Source organism: Pseudonaja textilis, chromosome 2 (genome assembly GCF_049901715.1).
Source record: "Pseudonaja textilis isolate UNSWEBS1 chromosome 2, rPseTex1.2, whole genome shotgun sequence".
NCBI classification, from domain to species: Eukaryota; Metazoa; Chordata; class Lepidosauria; order Squamata; family Elapidae; genus Pseudonaja; species Pseudonaja textilis.
In genome coordinates this window covers 14507657-14523308 of record NC_141991.1, presented here as the reverse complement: position 1 = coordinate 14523308, position 15652 = coordinate 14507657, and the positions used below count along the sequence as shown (strand labels likewise).

At 45.0% G+C, this 15652-nt stretch overlaps 1 protein-coding gene across 8 annotated transcripts in view; it reads right to left on the bottom strand.

Annotated features, from left to right (window-relative positions):
• Nucleotides 1-6445: 6445 nt before the first annotated feature.
• Nucleotides 6446-15652, bottom strand: part of PPT2 (palmitoyl-protein thioesterase 2) — a 73456-nt gene continuing 64249 nt past the window's right edge. For all 8 annotated transcript variants that reach the window (XM_087928557.1, XM_087928560.1, XM_026720076.2 and 5 more), the window contains 3 exons: nucleotides 14451-14535; nucleotides 10810-10864; nucleotides 6446-7968 (listed from right to left, as the gene is read on the bottom strand). In XM_087928557.1, the coding sequence (XP_087784683.1) occupies nucleotides 7825-7968; nucleotides 10810-10864; nucleotides 14451-14535 (284 nt within the window). In that variant the 3' untranslated portion in view covers nucleotides 6446-7824. The remainder of the gene's footprint in view (nucleotides 7969-10809; nucleotides 10865-14450; nucleotides 14536-15652) is intronic.

The following is a 15652-nucleotide window of genomic DNA, read 5'->3' as shown; positions in this document are numbered from 1 at the left end:
TTTGTGATTTAGTCTTATTATTATTATTATAGTTATTTAAATTTTTAAATACTCTGTAGTATGATTGTGATGTGATGTTTGGGGCACTATGCTGGAGTAGCTTTCAAATTTCGTTATATTTATGGAATGCAATGACAATAAAGTTTATTCTATTCTATTCTATTCTATTCTACTCTACTCTAGAAAAAGCAGGGACAACCATGATCTCGATGACTGAGAATCACCATAAACATTTAGCTAACCATTTTGGGGTTCAATATCCAGATTCTAGAAAATTCTGCATTTGCCCAGCTTCTAGCCAGAAACCATTGCAACTTTTATTTGCATTTTAATCTCCTCCTCTCTTTTTGAGTGTGTGTGTGTGTGTGTGTGTGTGTGTGTGTGTGTAGGTTTGTCTTCTGCAAAATGTGACAAGAAAAAAGGAGCCATTTTGTTGAGCTGCAATCTCGGGACAGGGATCTAGGTTACTTGGAGAACAATAGTTTACTTAACCACTGTGGCAAGAACGGTAGTAAAATGGAGCAAAACAAACGCTTCATGTAGCAACAGAAAATTTGGTCATAACTGTAGCCCAACCAGCCCCAGTATTCATCCATTTCCCCTACCACTATGGCGGACGATGGTCTCGTCTCTTTTTAGCAATCGTGCAAAGCAGAGCAAATACAATTGATATGCCAGGAAATAGCAAACTAAAAACAAAGGCTTAAAAATCCATTTTTAAAAAATCATTAAAAGATGTCAGTTTTGTGTCCTGTGATGTTCCAAATCCATGAATGTATTTTTTTTTAGAATAACTTGCAAACCTTGAGGCATATTCCCAAGTGAAGAGGACGTAACAGGAGTGTCAAACTCAAGGCCCACGGGCCTAATCCGGCCCCATGAGGTGCTTAGATCTGGCCCGTGGGGGCCACTCTGGAAACAGCAAAAGACTGGCCTGTGGGGTGCCTCCCAGCAAAAATGGAGCTCGGGAGGGCTGCATACAGCCCCCCTGAGCTCTGTTTTCAGCTGCGACGGCCTCCTGTCACCTTTTGCCAGTGAAAATGGTTTCCCTGACAGAGTGTTCAGGCCACCACATGAGTGATATTGAGCTGGCCACATCTACCCTGGCCATGTCCCCCCCAGGGGTGGGCTGATACCGGTTCACCCCGGTTTGGGCAAACCGGTAGTTAATTTTATGGCCAGTTTGGCAAACCGGAAAATCCCATCCCTGGCTGGTTCCGACCACCCCACCCCACCTCTCCCAGGGGGTCCCCACATGGACCGTTTTGGATCCAAGGTAAGTGCAGGGCCCGCACAGAGGCTCAGGGAGGGCGAAAAACATGCCTCCCAGAGGCTCTGGAAGGGTTAGGGTTCGAGGGCCTCCAGAGCCAGGGGAGGCCATTTTCATCCTCCAGGAGGCTCGAGGAAAGCCTTCAGAACCCAGGGAGGGTGAAAACGGGCCTCTCCACTGTAGTGCAGGAGGCTGACTAGGCCATGCCCAACAACTGGGCAGAGAAACAGTTGCTAAATTTTTAAGCCACCCCACCCCGAGGTCAAACATAACTCTGATATGGCCCTCAATGAAATCAAGTTTGACACCTTTGACATAACAGAATAACAGACTTAATTGCACAGGTATTCTTTAACTTACGGCCACAAATGGGATTTCCATCATTAAGCAAGGCAGTTAAATGATTTGGGCCTTTAAGTGATTTTGGCTTGATTTTATGAACTTAATACCAGGTTTTTTTTTTAAGCAAATCACTGCAGTTACTTTAATGTGAATCTGGCTTCCTCCACTGGCTTTGCTTGTTGGAAGCCGGTTGAGATCATATGACCCCGGGATGTTGCCACCATTTTATTAAATACATGACGGTTGCCAAACTCCCAAATTTGGATCACATGACCATGGGGGTGCTACATGGGTCAGAAGTGTGCGGACTAGTTGTAACTTATTTCAGTGTTATTGTAACTTGGGTTGCTCAATGTATTATTATAAATTGAGGACCGGCTATATATTCCCATATTTTAAGACAGAAGCAAATGAGAAATGTGCCTTTTGCCATTAGTACCCATATTGGCATGTTTTTCTTCCATCATTTTCTTTTCAAAAGTACACAGTGCAGAGCTATTACAGAAATCTGGTTGGGGGAAAAAAATAAGAGCCACGTAGGAATCTGGCAAATCAGCACTGCACCGAGTCGCTGGTTTCTCATTCCAATTTGTAGTAAACAGACAGGACTTATGCATTATTGCTAAGCTGTGATCTTGACTTGCTGAATATGAAGCACTAATGAATGCTAAGGTAAAGGTTCCCCTCGCACATACGTGCTAGTCGTTTCCGGCTCTAGGGGGCAGTGCTCATTGCCGTTACAAAGCCGAAGAGCCAGCGCTGTCTGAAGACGTCTCCGTGGTCATGTGGCCGCCACTGACTAAATGCCGAAGGCACACAGAGCGCTGTTTCCTTCCCACCAGGGTGGTCCCTAGGCCTCACTAGGCCTCAATAGGAAGTATAGCTTCTCGATTCTATGGGACACCAGTGGTTCATTTTGGCACAGCGATTGGTGCTAGAGATGGAGCTCTTGCTTCACAATCAAGAGGCTGTGAGTTCGATCCTAGGTAGAGGCAGTTATTTCTCTCTCTGGGCACAATGAGAATATATCTGCTGAACAAAATTCTGGATTGGTGACAAGAAGGGCATCCGGCCAGTAAACGCTCAACTCCATTCCATGGCCCAGACTCCACCCCTCAAGGGATTATGGGGTCATTAAGAGATTATTGGTCACAAGTATATACTAGTATAACCTCTCCTTAGGTCACACCCACCCATCCTTTGAATGGCCTTTTAACCTTCCTAGCAAATCTGGGGTTTGATTTGCCAGAATGGAACAAACATCACTTCAAGCATAGCATACACCTTGATCTATTAAAGCAAACTTCCACAACCTCAGAAACCTTAAGATGGATGGACTTTCAAAACTCCCCAGCCAGCCCTGGTGCTCAGTGAAGCTTTAAATCCAAGGCGAAGCAGTCATGTATCTGGAATGATTTCAGGATCTTGTCCTCGGGAAGAGATTTGGAACATATTTCCGAAGTCCTTTCCAACCCCAGCCTTCAATCATCATCATCATCATCACTGTTCACAGCACCATAACCCCTTGCGAGTTGGAACCTGAGCAACTGAATGGAGCTGAGTGTTTTTACTGGCCGGATGCCCTTCCTGTTGCCAATGCGGAGTTATATATTCAGCAGATACATTCTCAGTGTGAAATAACTGCCTCTACCTGGGATCGAACCCACAGCCGCCTGATTGTGAGGCGAAGAGTTCCACCTCTAGGCCACTGCACCCACTCATTCCCCCCGACATTCAACAAGCCTCTAAATTCCAATTGCATTTTGGGGAGAGGAGAGAACATGTGATCATGGCCATAGTGCTCTAAAAACGACATGAATTCACAGTGAAGGCACGTCAGCCTCTAATGCGGCTGCTTCTATGCAATTCACATTTGTTCTTGAAATAAACCTTATTGTAAGGCAAAGGGTAAAACTAAACCAAAGGAAGGTTTAAAATGGAAAGAGATCCAAGAACGGAGTTTTGTGTTTTTATTTGTGTGACTCCTGCCTTTCCCCTACCCTCTCGTTTCTACCCCAGGTAAAGAATGGGGGTGAAAAATGATTTTTTTAAAAAAAACAATTGTGTGTATCTGACACACCTTTGTCCTAATCATTCAAACACGATAGCAGTGTTCCATTATTTTGGGGGGCTTCTGCAAAGAAGGGGGGCTCAAACTATTTCCCAAAGCCCCCAAAGGCAAGATGAGAAACAATGGATGGAAACGAATCAAGGAGAAAAGAATTTAGGAAAAACTTCCTAACAGTAGGGACAATTAACCAGTGGAACAGCTCGCCACCAGAAGTTGTGGGCGCTTCATCACTGGAAGCTTTCAAAAAAGAGATCGGGCAAGCCCTTGTCTGAAATGCTACAGGGTTTCCCGCTTGGCCAGGGTGGGTTGGACTAGAAGACTTTGAGGTCCCTTCCAATTCTGTTATTCTATGTATCAATGTATCAAAGCATATCTAAAATTTGTACCCTGGTGTTGTGGTTAGCCGGCAGCAGGTGCGGACAGCTGAGGAGAGCGAGGACTCAGGTGAGGGGCCAGGACCATCAGGGAGTGGACTGCTGCCTTCAGAGATTGTGGGGGCTGGCAGCAGCGATGAGGAGGTTCCCGAGGAGCCTGTGCCAAGTGCACGTGCACAAAGGATTGCTCGGAGGAAAGAACAATTACAGCGGCACAGGCGACTCGGGAGTAAGGCTGCAAGGTAATGGCCCCTCCCCTCAAGAGGATAAAAGTCAGGTTTGAAAAAGCGTTCTTTGTAGACAGCCAAGAAGCTTTTAAGCTCAACTGGTGGACATCTTAGTTCCTGTTTGTAGAATTTTGTAAATTAGTTCTTATCTTTGGGTTTTGGGCAGCCTTGACAAACAATTTGGCAAGGCTCTTTCTTGTTGGAGCTAATCAGTGGAAAGCAGCCTTCAGAACAGAATTCACTATTAAACCTTAAAGGGTGGGGGCTGCTGCCTTTGTCTGTGTTTGCTCTTTGGGCACCCGGTTGGGTCAGAACACCTGGTCAAGCCAGAAATACTCTGTATTATCCTTCCCAGATTGAAGCCTTGACAAAATTGACATTTTTTAAAAAAATACTTCTAAGTGCCCAGAGGCCAACAGTAACCAAGTATCCTGCCACACTTAGTACAGAGTGAATGTGCAGATTTATTTACTAGTACTTCCCACCTTTTATTATCTTTAGAAATAACTCAAGGTGGAAAACATAATACACTTCCTTCTATTTTCCCCACAACAACCCTGTGAGGTGGGTTGGGCTGAGAGAGAGAGAGTGAGTGACTGGCCCAAGGTCAACCAGATGGCTTTCATAGCTAAGAGGCAGCACCAGAATTCACAGTCTCCTGTTTCTACCATGGTACCTTAACCACTAAACCAACCTGGCTCTCTACAAATTTATATGTATGATGAAGGAAGGAACGGCCTTAGGGAAAAAAAATGGATTGGGATTAATTCAGAAGTGGCGTTCAGCAGGTTCTGACCAGTTCTGGAGAACCGGTAGCGGAAACGTTGAGCAGTTCGGAGAACCAGCAAACACCACCTCTGACTGGCCCGCCCCCATCTCTTCTCTGCCTCCCAAGTCCCAACTGATTGGCTGGGTCTTCTCTTGTTGCCCTGAAGAGGAGAACGGACCTGGAAAGCAGGTTAGTGGGGTGGGGAGGGAATAGATAGATAGATAGATAAATTTATTGTCATTGTACTCAGAAACCTGAGACCAACGAAATAATGGGGGATTTTGCAGGATCCTTCACCTGCAACGCCCACAGAACAGGCAGTAAAAAAAGAAATTGAATCCCACCACTGGATCAATTGCTTGTTTTCTGGGCTACCTGTAGCAAATTAGCAAGTATTTTTGATCCCCAACTTTTTTTTTTTTTTTTTGCAAAAAGCAACAAAATGAGGAATACCTCTTCAGAATAATCCTGCCTCGCCCAAACCATCTGAGGTAATAGCACACTCTTGTACGGAGAGATGTTGTTCTAGCATTCAAAGCCAAATAAAGTGGGACTGATCCTTGTGAGTCTCTTGTTTGATTGTCCGAGTTTTCTCTCAAAACCATTTATTTTTTTCCTGAAAACCTGATCCTATCCCCGCCTTGCTAGAGTGCGTCAAAGCGTCACAAGTGCTTCTAATCCGATAAGACTGACAAATCTCTAATTCCCTCTGTATCAAATTTGTGGATCGCTCTGTTTACCGGAAGGCAGCTCAATTGTGTCACTTCCTCCTAAACAAGCAAAATAAGAGAGTTCCGGGATACCAAAGCCAAAAAGTAGATGCCCAGAAACTCTAGTGGCTCAACTCCCCAGTCACCGTTAAACCGTAAACCAGAGTTCACAAACCATAATGGCTGGGAGTCCTTATGAAGGAAAGAAGGCAGCTGGAAATATGTCAAAGGGGAAGTTTCAGAGGAGAAACTTTGAGTAGCTTTTTAAAGCCAACCTTTTCAAGTAACAGGGTTGTATCACTTTGTGTGTGTGTGTGTGTGTGTGTGTGTCACATTCTTGATTGCTTCCCCCCAAAGAATATCTTCATTGTAAGAAGGCTGCCAAGTCCACTTGTAAGGACTTTCTACATGAAGTACACAGCTGGAACCTTCCAGATGTTGCTAAACCAACCAGCAGTCCAGCCAGCATGTCAGAGTATATTCATTAACTGGCAGAGACATGGTTAACAAAGTAAGCATGGCAACAGACCAGCCAATGGGAGCTGACAGCCTGGGTGTGGTTTGGCTCTGTGTGCTTTGCTGAGAATTGAAAGTGAAACTAGAGTTCTGTTCTGAGGCCTCTGAGCTGCTGCTTGTGTTTTTTTTTGCTTATGTCCATGTTGGAAGAAACTACATTTACTTATTTTATATAAAAAGAAGTTTAATCTGTGTGTTTTCTGGACTTGAATTTCTGCTGCAAACTTTAACACAGCAGCCCCCAGAATCTGGGACTTCAGTTCAGAAACATCTGGAAGGCAAAAGATACTTTACACACATTTCATATCATCCCCTTGGAATCTCAGCTTAAATTTAACGCATTTTCCCCTTCATACTTGATCTAATGTTAAAAGTTGAACCTGAGTCCATGTAAACATCTTACTGTAACATGATAAAAATGTAAGAGTTTAATACTTTTTGCACGCAAAGCCGTGCAGCTTCTGCTTCTAGAAACAGGGAGAAAGGTCGCCTTATTGAAAGTTCTGGTCTCTTAAAAATGGCTAGTCACTCTTAAATACACATTTTTTAAAAAAATAATAATAAAGCAAGATCCTGAACAATTTTAGCTAAATTGGCCTTCTGTTGCCATCCTGAGGTTTTGCTTCTAAGGAGAGAAGAAATATACGCCAATGCAATCTGCCCTCCAAAGTCCAAATAATTTATAATATTGATTTTGATGTATAACTGGAGGCAGGGATCTTTAAGCTATTTCCAGCTGGATTATGTAAAGAAACACACACAAAATATGCTTTCCAGTGGAACTCTTTTGAGTTATTCGGGTTTCTGGCATTCCACTAAAGTTTTCTTTAGTGGCGTGGAACTGGATTCTGGATCAAAGTTTACACATTTACTTGTCCTTTTCTTCCCGCTCTGGTGAAAGCCAAAGCAATAATCGAAGCACAAAACTCAAATTAACCGAGGGGATAAATAGTAAGATTTTTTCCCCCCTGAATTTGTTCTCACAAATGTTGGGCTAGTCTCTTTTAAACCCGGTCCTGGGTAGCTGTGGCATTATTATAATACAAAAAAATATAATCTACGCAACTGAAACATTTCCAAACTGGGAATCAAATGACACTAAACACCAGAGTTGAAACCTAAAAAGGATAAATACCTCCAATTCTCACAGTTGCCATGTTTCTGCCATAGGCTGGCTACTAGAAAATATGACTTTTGGGTATATTTCATTACATGTAACTGTAATCCATTTACGGTCTTCTTTTTTGTCTGTTTGTCTTGTAGCTTAGTCACAAAAAAATGGACTAAGGATCCAGTTCATTTGAGGCCTTCCATGCAGCATCTTTGAGCACCCAAATTTGCTACTGACTTCTACCAAAGTGTCTTGCAGGGAAAAAGTCCGTTTTGCTGTGGGGGAGAAAAAATACATTCCTAGAAAAGTTACAGGCAGATGATATTTTTTTCTCCTCTGTGGGAGGAGAAACGCCAAGTTGAGGTCAGAGAACACCGCTCAGAGTTTTTGGACTCTCTCTCTCTCTTCCTCTTCCTTTTCCCAGGCTTGGCCAGCTACGTCAACCATTTGGCAATGCAAGTGTCATAGACGGTGCGGTTGGAGTGCCAGGTCGTGTGAGAAACATTGGCCATTTTACAGAAAACAATGTCGCCACGTGCGTCCAGGGTCTTCAAGCCAAACGTGTCGAGGAGGTAGACCTGAGAAAAGACCAACAAAAACCCAAAAGTTCAACTGGGTGGACCTCCAAAGCCCCACAATTTGAGGGTTGCAAAGGCAATAAATCAGGGTTTTTCAACCTTAGCAACGTTGTGGACTTCAATTCCCAGAATTCCCCAGCTGGTTTCTTGCCTGGGGAATTCTGGGAGTTGAAGTCCACCCAGTTTAAAGGATGATGAGGTTGGCTCTCAACAACTTTTAAGAGGCGTGGACTTCAACTCTCAGAATTTCTCAGCCAGCTATCCCCCTGGTTGTGATAAGAGTTGCCCCAGTGCCCCCTGGCACTCTTGAATGACAAAATGGGAAACAGCCACTTCAAACCATGCCCCACGTTTTAAAATAACTGGGTCAGCTTTGCTCTAAACATGTCAGGGCTATTACTTCAACCAACAAATGGATAATTCAGCCCTTTGTTATTTTCCCCAGTTTCTCTTCCTGGCTCTGCTGCTTTCAGTTTCCTCCTTCCTTCGCCTTCTTTAAATCTAGATCGCAACTATCTCCTGACGGGCAACCTTTCGTTTGCTTGTGGCGCTGCTGGAGATGTTTATGCCTCTGGTCCCATAGCGTAGCAATAGTATTTAGACTTATATACCGCTTTACAATGCTTTGACAAGCACTCTCTAAAGCCAGGGGTGAACTTGATTTCATTGAGGGCCACATCTGGGTTGTGTTTGACCTCGGGGGGTGGGTGGCAGCTCAATATCACTCATGTCGGGGGCATCTGTGGGCCGCACAAGCACTCTGCCAGCAAAAATGGGCTCCCAAATTTTGTTTTCGGCTGCCACAGCCTCCTGCAACTATGTTCCAGATCTAAGTAATCTATAGGCCGGATATGGCCCCCGGGCCTTGAGTTTGACACCCCTGCTCTTAGCGGTTTACAGAGTCAGCCTATTGCCCCCAACAATTTGGGTCCTCATTTTACCGACCTTGGAAGGATGGAAAGCTGAGTCAACCTTGAGCCTGGAGAGTGTTAGCCAGTCTTCCGGATGTTCATATTCCCGAGATACAAACCAACAAACATTGAGGTACGCAGTCTTTTATTGGTACACATAATGCACATCCCATCCAGTGATAACTGCTTGAATTCCAATCTAGGTTAGCACTGGGAGCATTTGCCTTCCAGTGCTCTTTATAGCATTACCCCACCCCTCTAATCACAGCTACCTCCTGCGGACTGGCCTATTCTAATCACCCATGGATCCAACGTTTCCTAATATGACTAATTAGGTGATTAGGCTGTAGTCCTGTATCATAACCTAGAACGCTCTGCATCCTACCTACCACCGATCTCCTCTACTTCTATGAACACCTCGTAACACCTGCTGTATGAATCCTTAAGTATCATGAATCGGAGTGCCGCAGCCATGTCATGTGGGAATTCCCATTCAGCCTCCAACTCCCAGGTAGCAGTGCGAGGAAGTCATAGGGAATCCCCATTCAACCGTCAACTTCCTGTTGAATGGGACTGGTGTCGTTTTCCCCCTCCCGGAAGCTCGAGGGAAACCTCTGGAGCCTCAGGAGGCCAAAAAACAGGCCTTCCGGAAGTGCCAAAATGGGCCCGTTTTCAGCCTCCCGAGGCTGCAGAGGCTTCCCTCAAGCATCCAGGAGGGCAAAACTGGCCTCAAATGGGCCGAAAATCAGCTGGGAGGTGCACACATGCACAGTGCAGGTAAGGGGGCAGGGTGGGGGTGTTGCACGTGCATGCGCAGGGGTGGGTGGAGCGCATTGCATTGTGGGTGCCGGCACGCGCGCACTTCTAACACACAACAAAAAGGTTCACCATCACTGTCCTAGTCCTGTGATGGTGAACCTATGGCATGTGTACCACAGGTGGCATGCAGAGCCATTTGTGCCAGCATGCAAGCTGCAGGCAAACTTACCTCACTGTGCATGTGCGCGCCTCATAGCTGATTTTCGACCAATTTGAGGCCTTTTTCGGCCTCCCAAAGGCTTGAAGAAGGCTTCTGCAGGCTGAAAACTAGCCCCATTTCGTCACTTCCAGTATTTTTGGAAAAAACAGAAAGTGAAGAAACGGGGCTAGTTTTGGCCTGCAAAGCTTGCAGAAGCCTGCAAAAGCCTTCCTCAAGCCTTTGGGAGGCTGAAAAAGGCCTCAAACCAGCCAAAAATCATCTGTGAGGCACAGTGCAGGTAAGCGGGTGGCGGGGGGTGAGTGGGTGGGTGAATTGTGTGTACATGCGTAAGGGGCGGAGTGCGCGCATTGCCTTCTGGCTGCTGGCACGCAAGCGTGCAAACATGTGCACAATTTTTGGCACAGGAGCCCAGAAAGCTTAGCCACCACTGTCCTAGACCATGCAGAGCTGAAATGAACTAATAGAATGTATTTGGGGTAGTAGTTAAGGCACAGGACTGGCATCCCAGATATTTAAAATCTGAGTTTCCCTTCATTACAGAACACAGTGGATGATCGTGGGACAATCTTCAGTTCTCCACCCATCCAATCTCATAGGACTGTTGCGAGGACGTTATGGGGAAGGCCTCTATGTGAGCTGTGTTAATCTTGCTACAGACCTAGCATATTTATTTCACTCTGAAATAAAGAGAAACGTAAATTTTGTTTTACTTTTGTTGTAGATAACCCAGAGCCACTTGCTCACGAGATGGGCGGTTATGTAAATTAGATAAACAAATAAAAAGTCATCGCAAATCCTGCCTCAGGAGGCCTGCAGTTTGCATTTTCATAACGTAACGGATTGTAAAAAATAACCCTGAGGAAGACTCACAGCTAAGGCAACAGTCAGATAAGAGAAATCAGAGCCCAAAGAAGAAATGTAATTTGAGGAAACGTCTCAGGCTCAACTCACCGGCTGAGATGTCATCTCCTTCACCGTCTCGTTATCGTCATAGAAGGCAAACATACTGTAAAAGAAACAAAACCGAACAACCCATGTAGATTTATAGTGTGTCTAATGATAAATCTGGAAGTTACCCCAACACTTTTTTCTTTTTAAATATTTCAATTCCTTTTTCATCACTATTTGTATGACCGATGTAGAATGTATGTATGTTGATGTGCATATGTGTACCTACGCTGATCAAAGACCATTATAAAATTCACCCGCTTACAAGAGGTACCGATGGTGTGTATGTACAGAGTGAAAAAATAAAGAGAATAAAGCCGCAGTGGGATCCTAACTACTGGTTCGGCGATCGTGCGCGTGTCTGTGTGCTTTCCCCACACCGGCTGAGGCCTGCAGCGCCAATCAGCTGAGAGGATAAAGAAAAGCACAGGGGAAGATCGGAGGGCCAATGCTGCCCTTTTCTCCTCTTTCTCCTCTCAGCTGATGTCTGAGGCTTTTTTTCCTTCCTCCTCAGCTGATCGTGGGAGCCTTTTTTTTTTTTACTATCGGTTCAGGTGAACCGGTCCAAACCGGTAGCATGCTACCATTGGAACAAAGGATGGTTAAGGTGAAGAAATAAAAGGTAAATGCAGGGAATCCGAAATAAAAAGTTGTTTTGGAAGTGGCTGAAGAGGAGTGAAAAACTCCCTCCAAAGGAAAAGTGAATGAATTTCAAGAGGAAATGATTTGGGATAAAACTCGGCAAGGGAATGCTGGAAAGAAAAAAAAATTAAACGCTTGCATGGGAAGTGATGATGATAAGGCACAATCGTGATATTGAAGAGGGAAACTGAAGCAAAGACTATACAGGTAGTCCTTGACTTCCAGGCATTCATTTAGTGACTGTTCGGAAGTTACAATAGCACTGAGAAAAGCGACTTAGAACCAGCCCTCTGAAGCACCCCCAAGGTCAGGTGATCAAAATTCAGATGTTTAGCCACCAGCGTGTATTTACAATGGTTGCAGGGAGTCCTGTGGTCATATGCGTGCTATTCATGACTTTCCCAGATCGCTTCTGACAAGTCAGTGGGAGAAGCCAGATGTCAGGGTAATAAGTAATAATTCAATAAGAACTCTGAGGCAGGCAAATTCCTCAAAGAACATTTTATTGGGACTTATCAAATTGGCACGGTCTTGGTGAAAAACCAGCTCAAAGTTCCTGCCAGTTTTACACCCAATTAAAAGTAAAGCTTCATCAGTCACATGGTCCAATCAGCATATAGCCCAGTTGCTAGGTGACCTCAGTCTCCACCTTTCGAACACCTGCACCAACGTCCTTGATTCCCAGGAGAAATAATTTTATTTAGACTACAACATCCCAGCTATTTCTACGCTCCCCCGCCCTCCCTGGCCCTTTCGTCTCAGGCCAGTTTGAGGCCTTTTCGGCCTCCCAAAGGCTTGAGGAAGGCTTCTGCAGGCTTTGCAGGCTGAAAACTAGCTCCGTTTCGTCACTTCTGGTATTTTTGGAAAAAACAGGAAGTGATGAAACGGGGCTAGTTTTTGGCCTGCAAAGCTTGCAGAAGCATGCAGAAGCCTTCCTCAAGCCTTTGGGAGGCCGAAAAAGGCCTCAAACTGGCCAAAAATCAGCTGTGAGGCACAGTGCAGGTAAGGGTGCGGCGGCGGGGTGAATTGCGTGTGCATGCATAAGGGGCGTGTAGGAGGGCGTGTATTGCCTTCTGGGCAATTTTCTGGGCACACATTTTTGGCACCAAATAGGTTAGCCACCACGGCCCTAATCCCTCTTTTCCCTTGACCAGACATACACAATTCCTGCAACCAATCTTCATATATTTTAACCTCCAGGCCCCTAATCATCTTTATTGCTCTTCTCTGCACTAACACATGGAAAGTTAAGGACTACCAGTATAAGTAGGAGAAAGGCTCTGCAGACCATCATCATCATCATTTAATGACCCCATAATCCCTTGTGGGGTGGAGACTGGGCAACTGAAGGGAGCTAGCAGAATGTTCTACTGGCCGGATGCCCTTCCTGTTGCCAATGCGGAGTTTTGTCCAGTAGATATATTATCAGTGTGCCCGGAGAGAGAAATATCTGCCTCTACCTAGGATCGAACTCACAAGCCTCTTGATTGTGAGGCAAAAGAGAAAGATCCACCTTTAGGCCACCGTACCACTCCAGAATGGCTCTGCAGATGGCTGCAGAAAATCAAAACTGAAGTGGCATGAAGGGTGTAGGATATGTGTTTGTCCCTTACCCCATCCCAGTGGCTAGAAAGCATGTTTTGATTCAGCCAGAGTGAACACTGGGTGTTAGAAATATAAGTCACCTAACAGGTATTTGGGTTAGAAATATATAAACCAGGATAAACATTTTAGTACTATGTCTTTAAGGGAATGCAAGAGCATGCAATTGGGTGTGGTTTCTCAAACAGCCATAAGATGGAGCCAGAAAGCTGGGTTGTTTAGTCTTAGTCTCAGAAGAGAGTGTGTCTGAGTGTGTATCTCTGTTTCCTTCTGTTGGAAAGTATTGCCGTTGCTCCATTTCTTCTAACTGACTGATATTACTGGATTTAATGTAAGTCTGATACTGAACTGTTTCTGACACTGGAATTTGATATTTGGATTATCCCTGGATTGAAAAACTGACTGATTTACCTGTGAATGACTTTGGATTGCTTATTTTGGACTTTGCTAAAACCTTTCTGGAAGTAAAAACCTACATTTACTGTAAAGTACAGTGTATCTGTGGGCTCTGTGTGTATTATTCCAACACTACTCTCAAATACATCTCCCTATATGCGCTCATTCTCCTAACAGGGAATTACCTCAACACTGGGGGCTCGCTCTCTGCCTCCCACTGGGTCATGAAGGAAACAAGTTAAGCAGTTCAAGACTGTACCAATTCCAATATTCCCAATATTCAAACAGAGCTGTTGCTAGGTCACACCGGTTCTGGAAACCGGAAGTTAAGATTAGGTGCAGTTCAGAGAACTGGCAAATCCCACCACTGGCTGGCCCTGCCCCTGACCATTTTTTTGTCCGGGTTTTTGGGCCATTTTCAGGCTGTTTTTAGATCATTTTCAGGCTGTTTGGGGACCAAAAACAACCTGGAAAATGCCCTGAAAACAGCCTCCCAAAGCCCCAAAACAGTCTGTTTTTGGTGCCGTTTTCAGGCAGTTTTCCAGGCCAAAATGGCTTGAAAAATGGCCCAAAACAGTCTGAAAACTGCCCTGAAAACTGGCCAAAATAGCCTGGTTTGGGGCCCATTTTCTGGGCCAAAGATGGCTTGAAAAACAACCCAAGAAACAGCCTCAAAATGGCCCCCAAACTGGCCGAAAAACGGGCGGGGTGGGGCCAGCCAGTGGTGGGATTAGCCCAACTGCCTGAATCCTACATCTGTCTTTGAGGCGAGTGCCTGAAAGGCGGGGCTGGATGTGATGAGTGACAGCCCCCCACCCAGTCACATGACCAACCGGCCATGCTTACCCAGCCAGAGAACTGGTTGTTAAAAAATTTGCAGCCCACCACTGGTTTCAAGTGGTGCTAAACAGTTTCTCCTTGCTGAAACCTTTAAGTGGCGATCAGCACTTGGCTTCTCTCACTCCAGAACCCAAATCTCTTTCCTGCCACGTCCGAAAGCTCACCTGGATTCCCAGGGCATGACCACCCCGTCATCTGGGCCGCCGATCAGAATCAGCTTACGAATGCGCAAAAGGTTTCTCTTCCACGCTGCGAGAGGAGCAGAATTTCAGAAATGTGGTTGCTTTCCCAGTTTCTCCCCTTTCCCTTCTCTCTCCTTCCCTCCTTCTTGCCCCCTCAGTAGTAAACCAAAGAGAATTTTCCCCGCGCCCTTCTTCTACGAAGTTTACAGAAAATCTGGAACCCCAAAGGTGCTTTTTTTTCAAGAGTCAGCTGGACTTTTTGGTTTTTCTTTGAAGACGATTCGCTTCTCATCCAAGAAGCTTCTTCAGCTCTTGAGGAAGAAGCTTCTTGGATGGGAAGTGAAATGTCTTCAAAGAAAAACCAGAAAGTCCAGCTGACTCTTGAAAAAAAAGTACCTTTGGGACAACTATGACCTGGATGACTGAGAATCTCCGTAGACAGAAACTTTGCAACTTTTCCTACTATTTTTATAAAAGCCATAAGCAATAAAACCAGTTCTACTTATTTCATCTTTCCCTATTTGACGTTCTCCATGTCTTGTTGCGATTGCCCTTTCCCAGAGGATTCTGGGAGTTGTGGTCCTCACATTTCTGGAAATTCTGAGATTAGGGGAGGAGTATTTTAAGCCATTAAGTGGGGAAGCTGTTTGCAGCCTGCAGAAAGGAGAGGACTGAAATGCGGGACAAAAAAAACATGCCTTCCGTTTCACTGAGATTTGAGGACACCTATAAAAGATGTTATCCTCTACGTTTAATGACCCCCATAATCCCTTGTGGGGTGTGGTCTGGGCAACTGAATGGAGCTAGCATATTTAATTTAATGGCCAGATGCCCTTCCTGTCACCAACGTGGAGTTTTGTTCGGCAGCTATATTCTCAATGTGCCCAGAGAGAGAAATATCTGCCTCTAGCTCGGATTGAACTCACAGCCTCCACCTCTAGGCCACCGTACCACTCCTATAAAAGACATTATACCTCTTAAAAAGCAGACAAAACAATACAGGTAGTCCTCAACTTACAACCATTCATTTAGTGACCGTCAGAAATTACAATGGCACTGAAAAAAGTGACTTAGGATCATTTTTCACACAACTTTCGCAGCATCCCCCTGGTCAGGTGATAAAAAAAAAATCGGCTTCTTGACAATTGGTTTATATTTCTGACAACTGCAGTACCTCAGGGTCA